A 24,379-nucleotide genomic window follows, 5' to 3' on the forward strand; every position below is an offset into this window, starting at 1 on the left:
CTTTCTTATCTTCTCTCTTTCCATCTCATGATTTCTCTTTCTTTCTTCCTACGTCATTCTTTTTCTTTCTTTTCTCCCATTTCTCTTTATCTCATTCTTCCTCTCTTTCTCTTATCTCTCTTATTAGTAGGAATATTATTCAGACCGAGCAGAGTTAGGGAGATGGACGGATGTATAGCCAGACGTTTTTCACGAGAGGTCAAACAAACCTCCTTTTATCTAGGCGTTCAGCCATTTTCCCCAAGGGAGCATACAACACTTTCCCAGGTAGGGCAATTCTTTACTTTAAATTATTTGAAAACGGAATAACGTGCATTTTACTTCTCACGTAAAAAAAAGTCATTGAATGAACAAAGAATGACCACTCAATGAATAGAATGAATTTTTCACCACTCATTTTCCAGGCGGGTGACTGATCTTCCTTGCCCCCCCCCCCATCCACTGGATACCCATGACTAGGGATTATAATTCCGGGTTTCCGATCTTTGATGCTGGCAAATCAATTATTCCCTCCTTACTCCTTCCTTTTAGACCATTCCACGCGGCGGCTCCAAAATAGATGTGTCCCGAAAGCGCCAATGCATAATGGATGTATAGGCGGCGGCAAAACACAATTGAAAGAAAGAAAAGAAAGCAAGTTCTGCGGAAGGTTGACAGTCGTGACACTACTCAATATGCAATAATATTCTTATCACAAATACATCATTGTACCTTCTTCTCTTTGTGATTCATAACAATCGCTATAAATACCCTGCCCATCCATTAGTCGGAAATCAGTGCTGACTATTTAAAAGCTTGAATAGCGGGCGCATTGTTGTCCTGTACTGGCAAGATTACTACCGCTGTGTTAGTGATAAGTTGCTTGTAATACGCAGTGCTGTAGTCCCGCAATTTTCACAGGCTATAACACGCTAAATTTCGTGAGGCGTTAAGTGGACACCATGTTTCCATTACGTATGAATGGAATTCAGGATGCGAAATTTCGGGGGGACAGGGAGGAATTCCTCCCACCAATGATCTTGTGCTAAAATTTCCCCCCGACAAAAAAATTTACAGGGAGGCGAGTTCTAGTTCTAACAACAAAAGATAAATAATTAGTTTTATTTATACTTTACGGGCATTATATAGAAAACACACACAAAAAACAAATAACAACCTAATCTCTAAGGACACTGAACCCAGCAATCCCCAGAACTCAGAAATTAGTCCGACTTGTTATTTCTTCTCCATTTCTCATCGCCTTTCGTCAGCTACCTCAAAGTATATAAATATATAAACGGAACACTTATTACCTTTTGGAGGTGAATTATATACAGGATACTATCATCATCTTAACATGTCTTCATTTTTGTCACCCGCTTTGTCACACAAATCATTGTTCATAGCATTAGTAGTATCGTACAAAGTCTATGATTAAGGGGATCGTAGATAGGTTAATCAAGCCTCGAGCTACTCGCTATACTAAACGCAACTCCAACTGGCGGCTGGGAAACAGCGAATCAGCAATCAGTTGAATTTTCTTCGACTAAGATCGGGCATTTTCGAGTCACAAGGTACCGAGCATTGTTCGCGGGAAGAAACAAATGAGCGCTGGGTTCACCACATGTTGCCAAACGTACTGTAAAGGGAGAAAGAGTTTTCTCGGCCAACACCAGAAATCGGGGGGGTTCAAGTGCACACGTGGTTCTGCACGTTGAAGTTTCCGGAAGGACCACCCACAGGTCGGAATGCAGGCGGACACACAGTCATATAAAGGCACTGGGTAAAACAGAAGTACGCTTGGCAACGTTGCTTCGGGAGAGCGATATGATCCCTTCAGCTTTTACTTCGCAACTGAGTTTGTTGACGCCCACCGGACCCCACACGCCCGAAAGTGATTGGGGGACAGGACGCGCCAGAAACAGCCATCAAAGTCAACCGCCAGTTGGAGTTGCGTTCAGTATAAGCGAGAAGGACGTTTGTACCAGTAAAAGGGGGCAAGCCCCTGTGAAATAAGAACACACGGACATTTAATTATAAACACTTCACTTCACTGAACAGGGAGGGTGAGGAAGAGTCTAGGAATGTTTGTTACGTGTAGCGCTGAAGGTTGACAATTTGCAATCGAAGTTGGAATGAAATTATATATATATATATATATATAATATGTGTGTGCGTGCGTGCATTATTGGCATCGGAGGCGTGGCGTGGCGTGCATGTAATGTAACCGGTGTTACCGCAGGTAACAGAAAAATGTAAAGAAATGAAAAGTTTTTTTTCTTAATAAAATAACAACATTGTTAAATAAGTTAACCGAGTTGAGTGTATGTATATTGCAGAGGACATTTTTTCTGCAGCCGACAAAAGCGAAGAGAGAGGCCGTTCAGCTACCCTCAAGAGGCAACAGGAGGAAAGGGCGCCAATCCAAGGGAACAGCGGGGAAAGTTAAGGAGGCAAGTGTGCTACGGGGTTATTCATATGCCTGTTTAGGGGCCCTGTTGCCGCTGCGGCCTACTGGATCAGCAAGTGTTGTCACATTGGATTTCCAGAAAAGAGCTAAATCCCGCCTAAAACGGGGATACCATTTCTCTGAAGCAACAAGAGCTAGACTGCAAAGCCAAAGTTGGATTTAACTACAACTGAAACCGTTTATAATAGACGAAAAGATAAATACTTGATGCGATTTGTGATTTGGACAAACCTTGCTCCAAGAAACTAAGTTGGCAACAGGACTTCCCTTCCACCGCTGGAGGAGGGGTATTCTGTCGTCTGCTCACCGCACAAACGTCAAACTGACCGGAATACGTGGTTCTTCTTCCCCTTTCCACCTTTTTTGCAAATAAACTTAGATGGTTGACAAGGCTCGACTACTATTCACTGGATTTTCGCGGTAACTCTCTCATGAGTGGTAGTTCTTTCTAGGAGTGATTGTGGGTAAATAAATCACTGAGTGGATTGAAAAAAAAGAACGAAATGAACAAAAATCCAGATCATAGGCATGTTTTTTTTTGGGGGGGGGGGGAGATGATAACGTCTGATGACCGCGACTGACTTTTGAAAAAGTCACGCCACGCCACTGATTGGCATGAAAAAAGAGCCTTAATAATTGCAGGAAAGAGATATAAGAACATTGCTCAGACGTTGGAGTAGGATTACTCGATACTTGGACATCTCTTTAAAAGGTCCTAAGGGATGACCGAACTGCTTACCCTCAGATGTGACCAGGACCAGTTTCTCTCCCCCGTGTGTCCGCCGGTGAGGGACTCCCGGATGTACATGGAAATCTGGCTGGGGTGCCGCAGGGAGTTCATGCTGTTCCTGGTCATCAGCTCCATCCCCGCCATGGAAGGGTCCATCACGGACGACGCTCGATGCAGGATGCTCATGTTTCCAGACTGGAAGACAAAAGAGAATGCGTGTAAACCCAGCTTAATGTTAAAGTATATTCGTACATGGAAATGTTTAATAATTTCAAATAAAGCACAAGATAAAACTCATGGAATATTAGATGTTTATATAATTCTAGAAGAGAGAAAAATCATGTAATTATCATTGGTAGATTCAAACAACCGAATTAACAAAATCGGATGCAAATCTTAAATGTCGACAAAATAAGTCATTAATGTTGTTTATAGATGTCAATCCAGATTGTTTGCTTTCCATAAGATAATGGCAGATTTATCTGTTAAAATCACCATCTGACGCACAACGGAGAGATAATGTTTTCTTTCTTCTAAACTATTACACTCAAACATTGTATGTATTTTAATTCGTATCTTCAATGAAAAGCAACGTTTCTCAAAGTTAAGTTAATCCTTTTTTCTCATAAAGGAGAACAGAAAACAAAACGAGGTGTAACTTTTTTTCTCACACTGCTTGGAATCTTATAAAAGCGTACTTGTAATACACGCTTTTATTACTTACCGTCGCATTTCTGCCACTTTCGGTTATCGTGACGATGAATATCACAGATGATAAGATATAACTGATGAAGGGACACTCACAAAGAACACCCATGCCTTAGCCGGGACTCGAACCGAAGAAACTCTTCGGTGTTTAGATCGAACTCTGCTGCCAAACAGGTTAAATGCTTGTGTGTGTGTGTGAGAGAGAGATAGATATGGACAGACAGACAGACACAGACTGCAGACAGACAGTGGGTATATGTGAGTGAGTGTGGTGAGGGTGTTAAACCTTTTCTTTCCTGGATACACAAATGCTGTTTAGTCAGATGACGACTTTGTGTTCATTGGAAATATCCTCATGTCTGACTACTATCTACTTTATCTGGTAATTTCTAAATTATTTATTGTTTTCCGCTAATTGTATTATCTTTCTTAATGTTCATATTCCCCCCTCTCTCTCTCTCTCTCTCTCTCTCTATTTCTATTTCTCCCTCTCCGTTTCTCTCTCACCCACTAACTCTCTATCCTTTCTTTAATTTCCATATCTGTTTCTCCCTCTACCTACTTTTATACATGTCTTTCCCTTTATAATCTGTTCCTTTACATCTCTCCCCCCTCTCTCTATGTACTCCAGGCCCGTAGCCAGGCAGGGGCCGGGGGGGGGACGAGCCCCCCTGGAACTACCATCTGCCCCCTTTGGCACTGCCGTCCGCCCCCTTGACATTAGGTAACATTATTTTGTATAATTTCTTTACAGTGAAGAGTGAAAATGTAGACAGCACATATTATTTTGCTCACAACTTTGGTGAAGTATAAATTCATATAACATGAACAGCAGGTATTACATTATTTATCTGTACCTTCGCTAGCCCCGTTGCGACCTCCCTTTTAGAGAAAAATCTGTGACTTTGATGTCATCCTGCAAATTCCATCCGCATGTGCGTCAAAGGTCAACAGATCCAAAGTTCTGGAAACAAAAGGGAGTTTCATTGCTTCGGCCAGGGGTGGAATGTACAGTAGGCACTATGATTGAATATTGTACTTTTTTGTGTGATTATAAATATCTGTATCGTCAAAAGTAGTGTGGAATATGTAGTATAAGGGATGATTTCAATAGAAGTCAATTAACACTTCAAGCGATGTTTTGTATATTTCTAAATTTTATGTAACTTAATGACCCCCCTCCCACACACACACACAGATAACCTGATAACCTGTGAACCCCCCTGGAGATCAATTCTAGCTACGGGCCTGATGTACTCTCTCCCATTTTTTCTCTTAGGATTCTCAAAAATGGGTTACACTTTTTTTAGAGTAGCAATCAGCAAAGTTGGTAAATGCACCCCGCTACTAGAAGCAATAATGTAACCTTTAGGCTTATGGCAAATCACTCGAAGGTAAAATGGGCTCCCCGATGGCGCAGTGGTAGCGTCGTCGCCCGGGTTCGATACCCGGTGGAGGCACAAGTGGTTCGGATCCCACTTTAAACTGTAGGTCCAGTCCCGATCAGTCTTACTGTGCATAAGATGGACTTAAAACACCAAATCAATCAATCAATCGAAAGTAAAATTTTCTGGAATTATAGACCTCGCAAATACTAATTTAAAAAGACAAAAATAATCTCGTTATGTTTTGTATATCTGTGAAAATCAAACATTCGCAACGACCGTCATGATGTTAGCCTATCAATAGCTACGAGCTTAGTATGTCTATTTGAAATAATTTGAGGGAATGACAAATGCTATTGAATATCCACTAGTTACATACATGTCCAGGAGAGATCGAAAGAGCCATAACCAGAATGTACCGAAAGGCGCGTTAGTCCCCCCCCCTTCCCCCTAGCATAAAGAGATGCAGGGAATTTGTTGGAATGTATGAACGGTGGTGGCCATATTTAAAATGAACCTACTCAATTTCCTTTGGAGCCCGTTCGAAGCAAAAAATTGAACTGAAACTTGGTAGAGAGGTGAATGCTGCGAAGAAAAATAAATAATTCAAATCTTCACTATATGGTCGAAATTCGTATCACATCTGCAGTGGCCGGTGTCACAGTGTAGAACGTCCGCCATGGCAAATGTTCCCCCGGAAAGAATACAATAGATTAAGTCTATTGTAAACTTTCCTCCCTCATGGTAGAATTTCCCCCTCATGAACACAAGGGGGGACGAAACACAATGGGTTATAATTATTGTAACACCATTAACACCAACATACAATATTTGATACAGAGTCTGATGAAGACCTTGCTAGAAGGTTGAAACGTTACGTTTAGTTTATGTTTTTAATAAAATAAATTACTGCCTTGGTCAGCATATTTATATTTTTTCTAATTATTGTATATCTTCCCCCCGGAAATTCTACCATAGCCGACCTATGGTATTTCGTCCCCCCTCCAAATCCATAGATACGCTTGTCTACCGGTAGGGGGAACGTTTTAAATCAGTGTACTTTATCCCACCGGAAATTCTACCATATAGAGAAGCGTATCTATGAATTTGGAGGAGGGGACGAAATACCATAGGTCGGCTATGGTAGAATTTCCGGGTGGAAGATATACAATAATTAGGACCCATTGTGTTTCGTCCCCCCTTGTGTTTAATGAGGGGGAAATTCTACCATGAGGGGGGAAGTTTACAATGGCCTTAATCTATTGTATTCTTTCCGGGGGACATTTTACTTTTTCCGGGAGAACATTTGCCATGAGGACGTTCTACACTTCTACACTATGACACCGCCCTCCGTGGCGGAGTTGTTAGCGATACGACGCCAAAGGTCCCGGGTTCGAATCCCAACCTGGGCATGGATGTTTGTGAGTGTCCATTCATCAATTTCATCACATAATCACTCATTCCCATCTTCGCAAATTAGCCGAAAGTGGCAGGCAAAATAAAGCAATCAATCAACTGCTGTGAACTCAGTGATGCAAAACATTCTTCTTCAGGTCTGAAACAAATTCAGCTAGCGTCTAGATCTTACCCATATGGCCGAAGGGGGTACATTGAACATTTATAATCTTTATTGTGAGTATAATCAAATGTAATTTGAAACTTTAGAACCTTTTCTTTCAAAAGTTATGTAGACCATTCACATACGATGTAGAGTTCAGGAAATATAGCCGTACGAAACTTTTTGAATCACGCTGTACAAGTCTTATAAAGAAATTGTCATACCTACCCTTTTTTTTTTTACTAAATATCTGAGCACGCCACTATGCGCCTCAACAATTAGGCAATCACGAATTGGATTCGAAGAATATACGTCACAAATTAATCTGACAAACAATCATATCTTGATGTCTTAAAGAAACTATTAAGTTCAACAGATAAGCGGTATCGTTTCGACCTAAAACTTTTTTCGTATCTTATCGTCACCATTTCATAAGATACTGCGTTCGTCTCACTGATACGGGCTTTGTATTGCTCTGTGTCAAGCTTATCCCCAGGTGTTGGAATGTCACGTCGTTGTCACATTTTCTGCGGGCAGGAAAGGATTGGTTTTATGCACAAATGCATTCATTATCTCTTGTGGTGTGTGCCTAGAGAGGAGGGGTGGCGTTTATTCCCACACTGCGCCATATTTTCTCTAAAAGAGTAAATGTTTGCTGTGTGGAAGATTGGAGGCAAGAAAAAATGTTACAGAGTACCGCAACTGCATACACAAAAAATAAAATGCATCAAATCTAACCAACCAGAAGGGGTTCCAGGTTCGAATCCCGACCTGGGCATGGGTGTTCGTTGTGACTGTCCCTTCATCAATTTTGTCATATCATCAGTGGCGCAGGAACGGGGGGGTACAGGGGTACATTGTACCCCCGCAAATTTTTGAAGGGGGGTACTGTACCCCCTAAATCCGTAAATCAAGTTGTACCCCCTGTAACCCCCTTTCGTAATTTGACAACAGACGGGCCTTGTAATCAAGGGGTCCCGGGTTCGATACCCGGTGGAGGCACAAGTGGTTCGGATCCCACTTTAAACTGTAGGTCCAGTCCCGATTAGCCTTACTGTGCATAAAGTGGACTTAAAACAACAACTCAAAGACAGCAGACGGAAGGTGCTACTGTTAAAATTACCTATTATGAATTCGCCCAATAAAAAATGTATTATTGTTTATAAATTTTAAGCATTATAGTCCTTACCACAGAAATTCAAAACATTTAATTGTAAACTTATTATACTACATTGTGCTTGCTACTAGTTAGTTCATTGATCTAAGTTCTTGGAAACCTCTTTAAGGAGATGAAAATTGTTTAAAATGTGTGTGGAGCGATGGAATCAGATTGACTCTCAGACAATTACGCTGCAGACAATTGCTGCTTTGTGTAAGGGTGGGGGGGGGGGTACACATTTCTAAAGCAGTGGTCGCGTCGATTCGAAGATATGATACAAATCTTCATTAGAAGAGTATATGACTGACCCCATTTTCTTTTGAATATTTATAATGGAATTTTCCGAAACGGAACACTTACACGAAAGAGACGAGACACGACAGACCAACTTGGGGGGGGGGGTACAATACATTCCTCTACCTCACCCATATTTTTCATGAATTTGTAAGAGGGTGTTGGGAAAACTATACTTAAACCTATATATTAAGATATACGTATATTTTTTAAAAAATAGAATGCCGATTAGCCTATCTGAGAATGAGGTGAATTTGGAATAAGGTTTCATAACTTCAGAGTGGAAACCGAAAGAAAAATAAGTACAAACAAGAACGAGAAGGACCTCACCACACAGGAGACGAGATGAAGCTGTGACAATTCTAGACTCATCGCATCGCGATATCATTCCTAGGTGAAATGAAATCTTTCCTAGACATTTAAACAGGGTGCAATTTGCGATTTTATCAGAGGGGGGACTACTTTTTACCTATGTATTAGGTAGCTATACTTATAATTGGACATTAATTGCTTAAAATCTAATTGTGATATCGAATGCAACACAAACACAACGCCATTTTATGCTAAACTCTAAAGTCAAATTGTAAGAAAATTACATTAGTCAGATGAATGCACGAGATAAATGAGACTCACTGTAGGTTCTATTGGTAGATTTTGGATTGGATTTACAAGGTCTCTGGGAGTAAGATGGGAATATTTGATTGATAAATTTGGTTTATTTTACTTCGCCTTTCTGCCACTTTTGGCTAATCGCGAAGATGAGGATGAGTGATGATGATATGATGAAATTGATGGACACTCAAAAATAACACCCATGGGCAGGCCAGGATTCGAACCTGGGACCTCAGGCGTCATAGCGCGCTATGCTAACCCCTCCGCCACGGAGTACGGCGAGGTGGGAATGTGTTTTGGATTTTCTTTGTAGATGCGAAAATCTTTAACTGTGACGCGCACATGCTTCTGCTTACATTAAAGTTTACATTTTCACATAAACGAGAAATTAACATGTCATCCTAAAACACACGCATGTATCTGCATTTAATACCACTACATACGAAAATAAACCTTGGCCGGCTCTTCACATTGTCCACCAAAAATTGAAAAGAAAGAATAAACTTTTGAGCGTACGGCTTTCCTTGCTACTTCTGAGAGCTGAAGGATTTCGGTTTTGTAAATGTACCGAATGATATTATTACTTTCAGTACTTGAAGAGCGTCATTAGGTACAGCTAATTATATTACAAATAAATGATTTGTGAAATTTTTCACAAATATTTCAAAGTTAGACTTCTTTCGAATTGATTGGGAACCATCTGAACTCATTTTTTTCTTTTTTAATACAACAGCCTATAGATGTCTGAGAAAATATCAAATACATGGCTTCTAAAAGGCATTGGATGTACACACCTGCCATAAATTGTTTAAAGATATTTTTATGCGTAGCTATGGGACTTTTAAAATTAGAAAGAACGGAACGGAAGTGGAACTCTATATAATGTAGTTTCTATATCCAGTGGGTGGGAGATGATTATTCCTGGTTGGGGTGGCTCAAGATCCCCCTCACTCCTGATTTTCCGTTCCGTGAAATCCAAATAAGCCCAGAATGAGGTCCAGAGCTTAGCCTTATATGTTTCAGAATTGTTATCTGATTTTAAAATCTGTTTTTTTTTCTTTAAAAAAAACTTAAATTCTAACAAAAACAATGAAAAATATGTATGCATATTTTGCATAAAATAATAGGACATTCGTGTGTGCTGTTCTAAAAGAGAATATTTCTCATGGCTTCACATTATAACTAGGTATCAAGGACGTTTTTGTGGGGGTCCAGGGGGTCCGGACCCCTTCCCCCCGAAAGACTTACCAAGTAGTGAAAGTAATTTATCAAAATATAATTGTTTAGCATTTGTTATACTCAATTTCCATCAATGCCAATACCATGCTTGAACAGCGTAACAATTAAAAGTTAGGGTGCGGCAGAAATATCTCCCGGATTTCATTTGTGAATAACAAAGCAACGATAGATGTTATGCAAAACTTTATTGCACAGTTGGAAAGAACAAGGTTTACTTTTTATTGCACATTTGCAAAGAACAAAATGTTCCAATTATTTTTTGTTAAAATTGCCACTAGTCACCATTTGTGTGCCGATCTGCACAATGTACGCATTTCTGAAGTCTCGCCCTGAAGTTCTGCATTACCCTCCTAGTCATGTCTGGTCGGTATTGCCGCTCTTTCCTGCCTGATACCATCTTTCAGATCATTGGCTGTCCTCGGCCTTCCTTGGTAAACTTTAGCCTTCAAGTACTCCCACAGAAAGAAGTCGCAGGGTGCGAGCTCGGGGGAACGAGTTGGCCATGGAAGGTGACTTCGAAGTGAGATCAGACGCCCTGGAAAAATTTCACGTATCACGTTCATCGATACGCGTGCTGTGGCACCATCCTGTTGGAACCACACAGCCAATTTGCCACGTTCGTTCGATTGCGGCTGCAGGAAGTTGCGTAACATCAGACGTTACATTAACTGCGTGCCGTCTTCCTCAAAAAACTAGGGGCGTTCATGGAGTTGTCTCGGTACATATGGGAAAGAAAATGGTAATCCTTGTTCTTTCCAACTGTGAAATAAAATTTTGCATAACATCTATCGTTGCTTTGTTATTCACGAATGAAATCCGGGAGTTATTTCTGCTGCACCCTTTATACTCGATGGTTTTCTCCGCTGAACTTATTGGAAGGCAAGGAATTTGGCTCATACGGCTTTGAAGGATTCCAAAGATTTATGCACACTACTAATGATAATATCCATAAAATATTAATCAGGAACTTTACTTTTCGTTAATTGGATCTAACTCCTTTTTTTTGTTATTCAATAAATATTCAATTCTTTTTCTATCTGACAGGGCAGTTGTTTTTGTGCAAATCTTGGCGATCTTAACTACACGTACGCTAGATAATGAATACTTGCTGTTATATTTCTATTCTTTTACTATATTTTACCTATTCATGTAATAATTACAATACAATATTAATTAATGTACATATTTAATTAATTAATATATTAATTTAATTAAATATAATTATCCTAATTATTATTATTGCGACACTTGATTGGACATATATATATGGGAGGCTGAATTTTGTACCCCCCCAAATGAAAAACGTTCCTGCGCCACTGCATATCATCGCTCATCCTCACATTCGCCATTAGCCAAAAGTGGCAGAAAAGCGAAGTAAAAGAAACCAATTCAATCAATCGAGCATCAAATTATGCATTTTAAATGTATCAGTTTATATAACTGTGAGGGTAATTGTTTGTTTCTTGGTTCGTCGTTGACCAACACTTCTGATACGATGTATTATTAATGCAACACGTAAAGATGTATTAAGAGGTACACTGGGATGCTTTCTTGAGATGAGAACGAGACAAGACTCCCGATGACGTACTTATAAACGCTGTCGCCATGTAACCAAGGTGTCTCTGGTTCGATCCCCGGTGGAAACACATCCACAGTGGTTCGGATCCCACTTTAGACTGTAGGTACAGTCGCGATTAGCCTGTCTGAGCATAAAGTGGACTTAAAACGAACTTTGACTTCGAGACGGACTTTCATAAGCCTAGACGAGACCAAAAACGAGATAGACCTGCTCACGCTCGAGACGAGTCGAGATTCTCGGTACCACCCTTTTCTAATTTATTCAGTGGCAACTAATGAGAATCTGTCCCTAGTGGTTGCATAGGGACGAGAAAAATACGCCACCTTCGAGCGCTTGTATCTTCGAGATAAGCATGAACGAGCAAATTGTTAGTGATAAAAGTTGTTCACCTTGATTGTCTGCATGTGCTTTGAAAGTTTCTCTGTGCTTCGCGGCGGTAACATAAATTGGACCAAGAAACAATTGGAGAGGGATAACAAATTATTCAGGTTTCACACTTTCATTTCATAGCATTTGCTTTAGTTATTTTAGGCGTTCCCAATGGCGTTTTGCAGCAATTATCAAACTTTTTCCTCATTGTACCATTTAGTCGTAACTAAACGTCTAATGTATCCCAACCCCATCATAGGTTTTCTCCGAAGAGTGGGTTTTAAGGAATTTTCTTGACTGCCTAATTGGTTGGGCGTTTTTGATATGTTGGATAGGATAACAGGGATTATCGGTAGGTATGAAGAACAGCCTGTATTATTTAGGCTTACCATATATTTTTGGGTCCAACCCAGGACATATTGGCGATCAACTCGTTACTGCTAAATTTCAGTTTTTTTACAAAAAATAAATTGAAATTACTTAAAAACCTTAATAGTTTATTGGAACATTAAACTATAAATTGTACAAGAAAAATATTAACATTATTTTCTAAAATCAATCAATTAATTTTTAAATGTTTAATTGAATAATACATTTTCTGATGTTTAGGAAACCTCTCTGTTCTAGGTAGCATTATCTGTTAGTTGACTCAGTTGTACTTTTCACTAGACATGACGTTTTTCAGAAATGACTTGTTTGTCTTAAATTCTGGTCGTGAATGTTCAATACCGGTAGCTATTTTCATGTTCAGATTCTCAAAACCCCGGACATTTTGCAATCCCGGACATCACTAAAAAACTAGTACTGTCCGGGCTAATACCGGACGTATGGTAAGCCTAGTATTATTTATCATGTTTATAAACTTCACCAACAATATACCCAGTCGTGCTCGTAACGTTTTTACACTTTTAACAAATGTTTGTGGGTTTTTGAGTTGAAGGATGAAATAGGTTGAGATTTCGAACGAGTACTTTATTTCATAACATATGAAACAAAGATGATAGTGTCAATGACAAAATCAGCCTTATTTTCACGTTGAATGTTAAAGCTATGAAATCTGAAACAATGAAGTCTGCTCTACACACACCTGCAGAAAAATGTTATCCTGAGAGTATTCTCGACATTTTTCTTCTGAGCTGATCGCGTGCACCCTTCAAATCATAAATGGAGTGCGCGTTCTACAGTTTGAAAACCAATGGCGTGGTTTTAACGTCGTTGCATTGTATTCAAGGGACCCCGAGTTTGATACCCGGTAGAGGCACATGGTGGTTCGGGTCCCGATTAGCCTCTCTGTGCAAAAGTTGGACTTTAAAAGGAACTCAAACATTGGGTGAGAAAAGTATGATGAACAGTGGGTATATGGCCGTAAACTGCCCCTGTAAGATGAACTTAGGATGAACATACCTTGGATGGAGATATTCCATGCACGTAACTCCAGAAACTCTGGATTGTGGTTCTCCTTTTAAATTTTCGATCTTTATGTCTGGAATTTGGAGCGTTCGCACCTGGAAACGATTTGCTCCTATCTCCTCCTTGGATTACCCGATCCATTGTTACTCAACTGTACTTTACGTGCAGCTCTGCGACTTTAGCAAGAGAATCGATTCGCGAATCGATTGATCTGGTTCTTTTGATCTGTTCTTGACTCGCTTCTGGTACTTTTCAGCGACACTGCACATTCTCTGGTACACAAAATATCGCAGCAAAATGACTCATAACGGAGAGAAATTCACGAAGATCACCATAAGTCGAGGAGTTTCATTTTCAAATGAATCACTTTAGAGACACGAATGAGTGAGGAGTGTTTACCAACAGTTCCTTCCAACATAACAGCTGTTTACCTAGCACCACACAACGTTAAGCACTTCGATTAATATACTAATCACTTCAGCGAACTGAAACAGTTTAATTAAATCTTCAATAACCGTAGATGTAAAACTAACAACTGCTCCACTGCAGTTCTCGCACTTTTAAACTTTTTCTTATGAATGACAGCGTATCAGGGAAACCACCTTTCGAGAAGCTTAGTTTCGTAACCGACTCGCATAGTAGACATAACACCGGATTATAATACAGAAAGTGAAGTAATATTGTGATTATCGATGCATTTGAAGCTTGATATTCTAAAGTCTTTACAAGTGTAATAAATGTCAAATTGACAACATGGTTGTAAATCATAAGATGGTAGATCTAACATTTCTTCCGTAAGCTTTGTGGAGGATTAGAAGATTGCAACAGTTTCTAAAAGGAAAATAACCATTGTGGTTTAATAAGCTGCCACGAGAGTGCAGCACCGCCTAGTACTTTTGTGTCAAATCTATAAAAACACTTGTCAGCTGCTTCGATGATAAATGTAGAACAGAGGAAAGAAACATTTTTGAAAAATAATTTATTTCATAAAATAGGTGATATGTACAGGGTGAGTCAAAAGTCATGAGTGGCCACCGCCGTCTCCAGACCTGACACCAATTGATTTTTTCCCCTTTTGGCGTCATTTAGAGGCGTTCGTCTACTCAGTTAAGATTCAGAACATCCAGCATCTGAAGGAACGTGTTGTGTAATGTGCAGACATGATTGTGCCGGACGTTCTGCAAAAGGTTCTGGAGAACTAGAAACGTCGCGTGCACAATGCATTAATGTTCAAGGTGCACACATTGAAGATATACTATAAATCCCTAGCTCACCCTGTATTGTTCCTTGTTTTTTAGCTTATATGTTTCCGTTTAACATCCCTTTTCTGGTTTAATCGTAACGATATGAAAGAATGAAGAATTGATGAAGGGTCAAACATAATAGATTATACATGCCCTGGGCGGGATTGGAACCTGAAACCTTCTAAGATGATATATGATAAAAGTTTGTTTTTAGTTCACTTTGTGTTTAGATTGGTAAAATGAACTGGATGTACGGTTTAAACAGACCTTCGAATCGCTGCTCCACCGGGGATCAAATCCGGCGCCTCTTTGTTACAAGGCGACAGCATTATCCACCTGAAAGTAACACCGGAGTCGAATGTCGTCGTGGGCCACCTCGATGGCGCAGTGGTAGCGTCGTTGCCTTGTAATCAAGGGGTCCCGGGTTCTATACCCAGTGGAGGCACATAGTGGTTCGGATCCCACTTTAAAGTATAGGTCCAGTCCCGATTAGCCTTACTTACTCCCGATAGGCTAATTGGGTTTGGACCTACAGTTTAAAGTGGATCCGAAAAACTCCGGCGGGAATCGAATCCGTGGGCTACTTTGACAACAGAAAAGAATAATATTTGAATAGAAGTGCATGAATATACGAAACGCCGGCCACCGTGGCGAAGTGGTTAGCACAGCGCGCTACGCTATGCAGTTGTGTCCCTCACAACTCATCCTCACCTTCGCGATTAGCCAAAAGTGGCAGAAAAACGAAGTAAAATAAACCGAATCATTGAATGAATTAATCAATGCATTCAGGAAACGGTATAAGTAATTCATTGCGCGTGGTTTTATGCGAGTTCAACTGCAATTTAGATAATCAGAAAAAGGTCATTCTTTCTTTTTAGCGATTTTAGGCGGCGTGGTAAGAGCGTGTCTGTATAGTCACGGACACAGTCACGATTCCATTGAAAGTAAATTATACCATTACAACCCATAAGTGTCCGTGACTGTACCACATCGGAAGTTCAATGTTCAATGTGTGCAGCAAATATGCCCCCCCAAAAAGAATCGGAGAATCGAAGCGGATGGAAATATTTACCGAGGGACAGTCACGCACGAGTATGGTACAAAAAGAGCATTTATTTATTTAGTTATTATACCTGTTACCTATGGCGCTTTGGCTCGTTTTCGGACCATGGCCTCCCTAACTTTCTTTCTCCAGAACGTCCTGTCTTGGGCTGCTCTTCTCCAGTTTCTGATGTGAAGTATGGAGTCTGCGTCCTTCTGGATACTATCCTCCCATCTGATCCTTGTCCTTCGTGCAGGTCTTCTTCCTCTCATATTTCCTCCTAGCATCTTCTTCGGAATCCGATGCTCATCCATTCTAGCTACATGGCTAGCCCAGTATAGTCTTTATATTCTTATGTATATGGAGGGAGGTACTTCCTTATAAAGTTTGAATTTCGGGATTATATCTAATTCTCCACACTCCTTGTGACTGAATAGGGCCAAAGATGTTTCGGAGGATTTCACTCTCAAATGAGTCAAGTTTGTTAGCAGCTTATTCCGTAAGAGTCCATGCATGCTTTACATCCATATACTAAAATACTACGAATGGGTGTCTTGCACAGCATCGCTCGAGCTCTCCAATTGACATCTCTACATCTGATTAAGGCAATATCGAGAAATATGCCTTATTTGCTGTTTGAATAGGTGCTTGTATTTCTTGTATAATTATACAAGCACAAATTTTCAAAATATTTGTATTCCAATCGCTGGAAATCGGTTGGTACTCCGTCTGCCCAAATAGCTTACATGAGAAAGTTTGATGATAACTTAAAATACAGGGAAAATCATACACAGAACAATGATGAGATGAAGAGAGACGAAAAGAAGAAAGAAGGAAATAGAAAGAAGAAAAGAAGATAGAGGAAGAAGGGAAGAAAAGAGATAGAACATCAGAGGGAGAAATAAAGAAGAAAGATATAAGAACAGAGGTAGATAGAGAAAGAGATTGAAATGCAGAGCCAGGAAGAAATAGAGAAAGAGATAAAGAACAGAGGAAGAAAAAGAAAGAGAGAAATTCAGTCAGGAATAAAGCAACAGAAATACCGAGACAGAAGGAAATGAAGAATGAGAGAGAGAGAAAAGTACAGAGGCAGAAATAAACAAAGAAAGGAATAGAGAGGCAAGAGAAATAAAGAAAGACATAGACATAGAAATACAAAGATAGGAAGAAAAAGAGAGAGAGGAAGAAGAGTAAAAAAGAGAGACAGGGAAGTAGAGAGAGAGAGAGAGGGAGAGAACTGTGATTACTTTAGAATCGGATGTGTTCCGTGTTTCATTACGGCACTTTCTTAAAAGATCATTTAGGAAGCACAATGGATGACCAAGAAGGCATTCATTAAGCGGAATTTATTGGTATAATAATATTCTAACAAGCGTTAATCATTCTTTCTCCTGTAAATTATGCTCCACAGTCCTCTCTCTTCCACTGAGTGATGCTAACAAATTTTATTATCGCTGTTTTCAGATACAATGAGTCACTTATTAGAATCACTTCCACAAGTAAAGGAAACACACAAAGTGAATACACACAAGGTGTCACCGTGCAGTAACGAATTTAGTAGTACTTTGTAATTCATACAGCGCAATTTTAATTAATTTTAACGTTTCTTAAATTAATTAGAAAAGTTTTCACTTCCACTAAGAAGAATTGAAGATTAATTGCACCAAGTCGTAGAAACTTCTACTTAAAAATAAGCGAAAATGGGTCTAACCATAGGCGTAGCTACGGGGTGTGCCGGGTGTGCCTAGGCACACCCTAATGGGAATTAAATACACATATTTCAATAAGAGCGGCAGTTTGTAAGAAGTTGAAAATGTCATTACTTGGTACAAACGTGTGCATTATCGCTGATGAAACGGGTGTCTATAGATTTTCGATTTTTTGATGTCATTGGAGAAAGAAGATATTTACTGCATTCTACTCTGTACTACAGCGCCTTTCTTCTATACCTGTCACAAGCTGCACGAGTGAGAGGGCTTTCTCCAAGCTTACCCAAGTTAAAACTAAATTAAGAGCAACTCAGAAGCAGGATAGATTGGAAGCCCTGCTCTTGTTATTTGTGGAACAGAAAAAAGCTTAGTGTATTGATGTAAATCAATTTATTGATGAGTTAAAGAACATTGTACCTTTTGACAGACGTCTCTTGTTATCGATTACGTGTATTTTGATGTATTTGTTTGTAACATTTATGAACATTTTGTGTGTGTGTAATTTCTATGCAATTTGATTTTTTCTACTACATATATTCAGAAATTTTCAACACTGTGAATTTATATTCCTTTACAAATATCAGTGCAGTTAACTTAAAGAGCCAAGTGATTGTGTTGCAAAATATGCTATTAAAAAGGTACTACAAGACCTCATTTTTTTCTTTGTGCACACCCAAATATAAAGTTCTAGCTACGCCTATGGGTCTAACTGCACCTTGAAAGACAAATATGCGAATGGTGGCGCTATAAGTGAAGCGAGTGTACAGTCATGGACAGTTCTGGGTTGTTACAGTCCCATTGACTCTTAGTGGGATCGTTACAACCCATAACTGTCCGTGACTGTACAACACCCACAACATTCACTACGTTTAGTAGACATCAAGTGAACTAATTTTCTTATTAAAATAAACGTTGATCGTAGCGTTCTATGCGTCTATCCAGCGTCCTGAGAATAATTGAGGACCTGCTCGTAAAGAAAAATTAGCGGGCTCCGGTCTCGAAAGCCAGAAAACAGCGACGATGGGAGTCAACCAAGGAAAGCAGGTCTGCTCTGCTGGCCCTTCAAAGGAATGTTGCACCATTGTGTTCGTTTACAGTATCAGAATTTTCTCCTCCACTAATATGGCTTCTGTACGGATATGGACTAAAATGTAGGCTTGAAATATAAGATGATTTTATAATGTAACAGCGCAAGGATAACAGTGATGTATTAATATAATCGATTTATGTTTGTGGTACTGGTGAACTTGAGTGACAATCTACAGACTTCTGAAGGAAAACAATAACAGAAACGCTGACCAAAGTCAACAGGATATTGTTGAAGGGTCATATAGAAGAAGAAGAAGAAGAATCGTTTACACTAGTGATGGCCACAAGATCCGAATAACGGATATCCGGATATTAAATTATATCAGTTTCAGATGCAACGGATAATTAGGATAATACGAATATCCGGATAATTCTGTTAATGCAGATTTGATTAATAAAGGTCCGTAAAAAGGATAAACGATAGAACTATCCGGATAATGCACACATTCGAATATCCAGACATCTCTGATAATCCGAATAACGGATAATTCTCATATCCTGATAATCCGTATATTAGAATATGTGATATCTGGATATTTGAAATCCGGATAAAAAATTATCCGATATCCGGGTAGAAAATTATCCGATATCCAAATAGAAAATTATCCGATATCCGGATAGAAAATTATCCGATATCCGGATCCGTAGTATTGAGAATTATACTGGAGCCGACCTCCGTGGCAGAGTGGTTATCACAGCGCGCCACAACGTCAGGGTTGCCGGGTTCAAATCCCGACCTGTGCAAGGATTTTCTTTGCGAGTGACCCTTCATCAATTTCATCACTTCATCACTCACCCTGATCTTCGCGATTAGCAAAAAGTCGCAAAAAAGTGTATTAAAATAAATCAAATCAATCAATTGTACTGAAATATTTCGAGTCGCGTGCGTGCTCTTAAGAATAAATATTTCGATACGGAATACATGCATAAGACAAACACATCTGGATTGGTATATAGTTTAGATTGAGATCAGAATCACCGGTGATGGAAAATGGGACCCCTTGATTACAAAGTGACATCGTTATCAGAGGAGATGCTGCACTGTACAAGTGAAAATGCATGCAATATTTTCCATTTGCCTGAACGCCAAAACCATGTCAGTCGTCAAATATATTTTTGCAGGAGATATCAGGTGTCACACCCAGGGATAAAATAGCAAAAAGGCCCAGATTTGGTTCTCAAGGAGCCAAGTTGGCAACAGTGGATACCTTGCCTTAATTTCTTCCTGTTGATACTCCGAATGGTTCACTGACTGAGGAGGAGGAAACTTCCTTTCCACCTCCATCTCGTTCCAGCAACTCTTTCTCAGAGTTAAAGTGGGTCTGTTTATTTTAACGATTCTCCGAACCAAGAATTTAGGAGTAGCAACTTCCGTTTGACTTTTTCCTAAATGGAATCAAAACACGATTACGAAACAAAATATAACACGTAACGGAAGCATAACTTCTCTTGTGTTTAAAAATACTATTAAATATTTTCTTCTTCTCCCTCTCGCTCACACACACAACATACATTCTCTTCTCTCAAAAGTTCATTCGTCATTCTTTGCCTGCTTCTCTTTAGATCTCTTTTAATCTCCTTCTTACTCTTCCTCTTCCTCTCTCTCTCTCTCTCTCTCTATCTCTCTTTCTCTCTATATATCTCACCTGTCTTTGTCTCTCTATTCCTCTCCTGTCTTTATCTCCATTTCTCCTCTTTATTTATCTCTCCATCTCGCTCTATATAACCTGTCTTCTTCTTCTTCCCTCTATCTTCTTCTCTTGTCTTCGCTTTCTTCCTCCCTCTCCCTATCTCACGGGTATTTCTCTCTCTTCCTCTCTGCCTTTTTATAGATTTCGCTCTCTGTCTGTCTGCCTGTATATTACTTGTAATTCTCTCTCTTCTCTCTTCTCTCTTCATCTCTCCCTCCTTTCTTCCTTACTCTCTCCGTCTCTATCTCACATGTCTTTCTGTCGCTCTTCCTATCCCGTCTTTGTCTCTTTCTCTCCTTTTATATCACCCCCTCTGTCCCTTTTCGTTCTCTCCTTGTAATCAAGGGATCCTAAGGATTTATCCTGGTGTAGTCATTTGGTGGTTCGGATCTGATTTTAAACTGTACGCCCAGTTCCGATTAGCCTTTCTGTGCTTAAAGTGGGCTTAAAAACCCTCAGACTATTTTTCTTGCACTCCTGTTTCTCCCATAATCTTTCTCTCTCACGTTTATTATCTCTCTCTCTCTCTCTCTCTCTCTCACCCCCCCCCACACACACACATACAGACACTCCTACAAATTTCATCTTTCCCTTCTATCCGCAAGGATAGTCGTTAGAACTTCAAGTGAGGGGGAGGGGGTCACGAGATTACACAGCCACAAGAGAATTTCCTACGGACTTTCTCAATAACCCGTTGTACTACAATTTGCACGATTCAAGGTTTCGTGTAAAATGTATTTCCTGTAGAAAGAATGTTACGATTACTTGGCTTGTTTGCCAGAATACAATTATAGGAATATGAGAGTGTGTTGTTAATGATTTCACAACAGCGACAAGTCCCTTTTCTTTAATGCGTATGGCAAGAACTATTTGTATCAGTCATTATGTTGATATAAATGATTAATTAGACTTATTAATGGCGTTGTCATTACTAGAAATTCGTTCAGTTAAGGTTTATTGGACCTAAGATACCCCAAAATTTCCTTACTCGTACAAATATAAAAACAAATTTACTTAATTTAATGCAGTTTATTGGTGATTTGATAAAGGAAAGACATTTAGGGTTCGTTCAGTCTTCTTGACCCATCTCAACTTTGACAACTGGTTTACTGAATGTGGAGGGAGGAATTTCAAAATGATATGTAGTTGCGTTTCTTCAATCTCGTCTCGAAATTCGAAACCAGGCTAAGACGAGAACGAGACAAGGCCTTAGAGACTTGACGACACATGACCGACAACGAGACAGGCATTTATAAGTCGAGACAAGACCAAGACTCTGTCAAGTCTCGTCTCGTCTTGATAACGCCCCTAGTCGGCTGAAGACCATGACATAAGCCCGAATGACTCTTTGGGTACAGTCACGGACACTTCGGGGTTGTAATAATCACATTGATTCTCAATGAAATCGTTACAACCCAGAAGTGCCCGTGACTGTACACATTCAGCACGGCAGCGCAACGAGCGGTTAAATCGAAAACTACTACACAGAGTTCAAGAGTGGGCCGAGTTGCTTGCAAGAGAACCATACTAACGTACTAGAATCAGACAAAAAAATTCGGACGCCCTATATGTTTGCACTGTAAACGTTAAGGTGCACAAACGTTATAGAAATGCTTCGACATTTCCGGGAAACAAAAGCAAAGACCTAGTTTTTCCACTATTTGCGTCTCATCCAAGGGTAAGCCGTGGAGAATTTCAAATGACAGGAGAAAAGTAATTATCAGTGTTATCGTAAACAACTCGTTGACACTGAGTATGGTAAGAGACTAGAAAAACAAGTGATAAGCGTTAGGCCTACTCTCCGCTGTGGTGGCCTTCCAATGAGCAAGAACAGGCAGGCGATAATTTCCACGCACCATTTCCTTAACTGTCAACATACAGGGTGGTTCGAAAGTCGCGTAACTATAACTTTGATCGACAATAAAGTGAAATTGAAAGATATAGTATCACCACGTTTTCCCTCTATAAAGAAGCTGAGGTTGTGCAATCGGGTTAGGCGTTTGTCTATCATAAAGGGGAACCTAGGTTCGATTTACACGGTGAGTAATCTCAGGTGGAAGGTTTCCGTCGATGTCCCTGTATAATCGCCTCAGGGGTCAACCCTAAGGGATAAATTAGGTCAGAGCGTCCGCTATGGATGAGATCGAGAATGTGTGAAGCCTTACTCCTAGAGCTATATATTTTCTGCTTAGGAAAATAATATAAATTGCTAGTGCGCAGGAATGAACCATATTTTTTTTCCGGAACGTGCAAAGAAAAAAAGATATGATACATTTCGCTAGTTAGAAATTGGAGCGTACATCAATCTTCCGTTTCATTTTATTATATTTTATCTCGTTTCAATAACCAAATATATTGTATACCATTATGTTTGCTGCAGTTGGTAAGTTGTTTCTGCCATGTCGACAGTGGCGCGCCCAAGGAGGGGTTGATGGGGGTTATAACCCCCCCCTTTCGCCCAGTATTCCTAAAAAAATGAACGTCAAAGGTAGGAAAATATGACAACATGAGGGTTGACTACCAAGAAAAAGTATACATAACTCCTCCCTTTCGAAAATCCTGGGCAAGCCACTGCATATCGAGAGAGTTATTCTATGTGTTGTTGTTGCTGTGCATGTATAAACGATGAAAACAGCTATAAATAGCGCTGGTTTGCAGAATCGTAGCACTGATTGTAACTTAAGGTGATCAGATGTCCCATATTACCCATATTAGCTTGCTTTGAGTCTCTGTCCCGAATTATTGGACGTAAAATGCGACGTCCAATGAAAAGGGAAGCTGTGTTATGTCCGGAAAACACTTGGGTGGCTGACCGTCTATTCTACCGAATCAAAACATTAATTAGAAGTTTACTACATAAAACTCATGTTCGGTGTATATTAAATTAGGCCTATTGGTCGTATTGCCTGGTCCTAAGGCAATACGTGGCAATAGAAATATAAGTATACAGTGTTTCGAGACCCAAGTATCACGACAGTCGTTCGTAAAGAAAGACAAGAGACAAAATCAAGAATTGCTACCAAGACCTTTAGAAAACAGGGCAACAAAGTTGTCGAAACTTCAAAATTATTTAACATGCCATGATAAGTCTTCATCTCGATCCCTTTTTTGACAATGACTGACTAGTATAGAATTACTGCAACAATACAGCTTCTCTACTATTACCACAGACAAGGGTGTATACCCTTATCTGTGTTATTACTAATAACTAGGGCCCGGGACTTTATGTCCTATAAAACTGTAAAATATGTATTTAATTATGTCATATAAATTGGAAAATATGTCATGAAAAATTACAAATATGTCAGAAAAATGCAGAAATATTCCCAGTAAAGCCAAAAATGTGCACAACAGTACTCTCGAATTTCTCCCATACCCGATAGAGTAGGGTAGGGTCTGTAATATACCGAATGTTATTTTTACTTTTGACTCATATTTGTGAAAAGCGAAAAAGGCAAAGAAATGATAAGGGAACTTCTTTACTTACCGTGCAACAATGAGAGAGAACATTTTTCCTCAATAATATCAATTTTCGGCGGAATAAAAAAAAAGTGGGGTATTATTGTTCTGCACTAAGAAAAGATGGCACCTTTCTTCCTCCGTAATTTCCATATCCTGAAATCGGCAATATGAACTATCCGTTGTGCTAAAGCTACGAAGAAAAAATATGAAATAACCGATTATGTGCGAGAGAATTAGAAAATTATACAGAAATTGTCTTATTCTACAAGAAAATTAAAGAAATATGTTGTAAAACGCGAAATTGGTGAAATAAGTCAAAATATGATTTGTCAAATTTGTCTATTTCGGCTGATTTTCATCAGATATGTAAAGATCTCACCTCAATATTAGATCCGAAGCCAAATGAAAAATATGTTATAACTAGGGAAAGGAACTTTAGGTAATTAAATGTTTTTTCTGCGATAAGATACAGACCCTCATTTTTGCCAAAATTCTGATTATAGCCTTATATGTCAACACAGCAAATTTTATTTTACATAAAACACATATTTTCCAGTTTTCCGTATGTAAATACATATTTTGCGAATTTTCATTTTAAATACATAAAATCGCTCATTGACTTCATCCACCTCGAAATCCTCGAAGGAAAA

General features: G+C 39.4%; 1 protein-coding gene across 2 annotated transcripts in view; it reads right to left on the reverse strand.

The window, feature by feature from the left end:
• ACXD (Adenylyl cyclase X D) overlaps positions 1–24,379 on the reverse strand; it is a 152,409-nt gene that overhangs the window by 100,152 nt on the left and 27,878 nt on the right. For both annotated transcript variants that reach the window (XM_083122383.1, XM_083122382.1), the window contains exon 2: positions 3,189–3,374. In XM_083122383.1, coding sequence (XP_082978509.1) covers positions 3,189–3,365 — 177 coding nt within the window. In that variant the 5' untranslated portion in view covers positions 3,366–3,374. The remainder of the gene's footprint in view (positions 1–3,188; positions 3,375–24,379) is intronic.

This window comes from Lepisma saccharinum, chromosome 5 (genome assembly GCF_977018435.1).
Source record: "Lepisma saccharinum chromosome 5, izLepSacc3.1, whole genome shotgun sequence".
NCBI lineage: Eukaryota > Metazoa > Arthropoda > Insecta > Zygentoma > Lepismatidae > Lepisma > Lepisma saccharinum.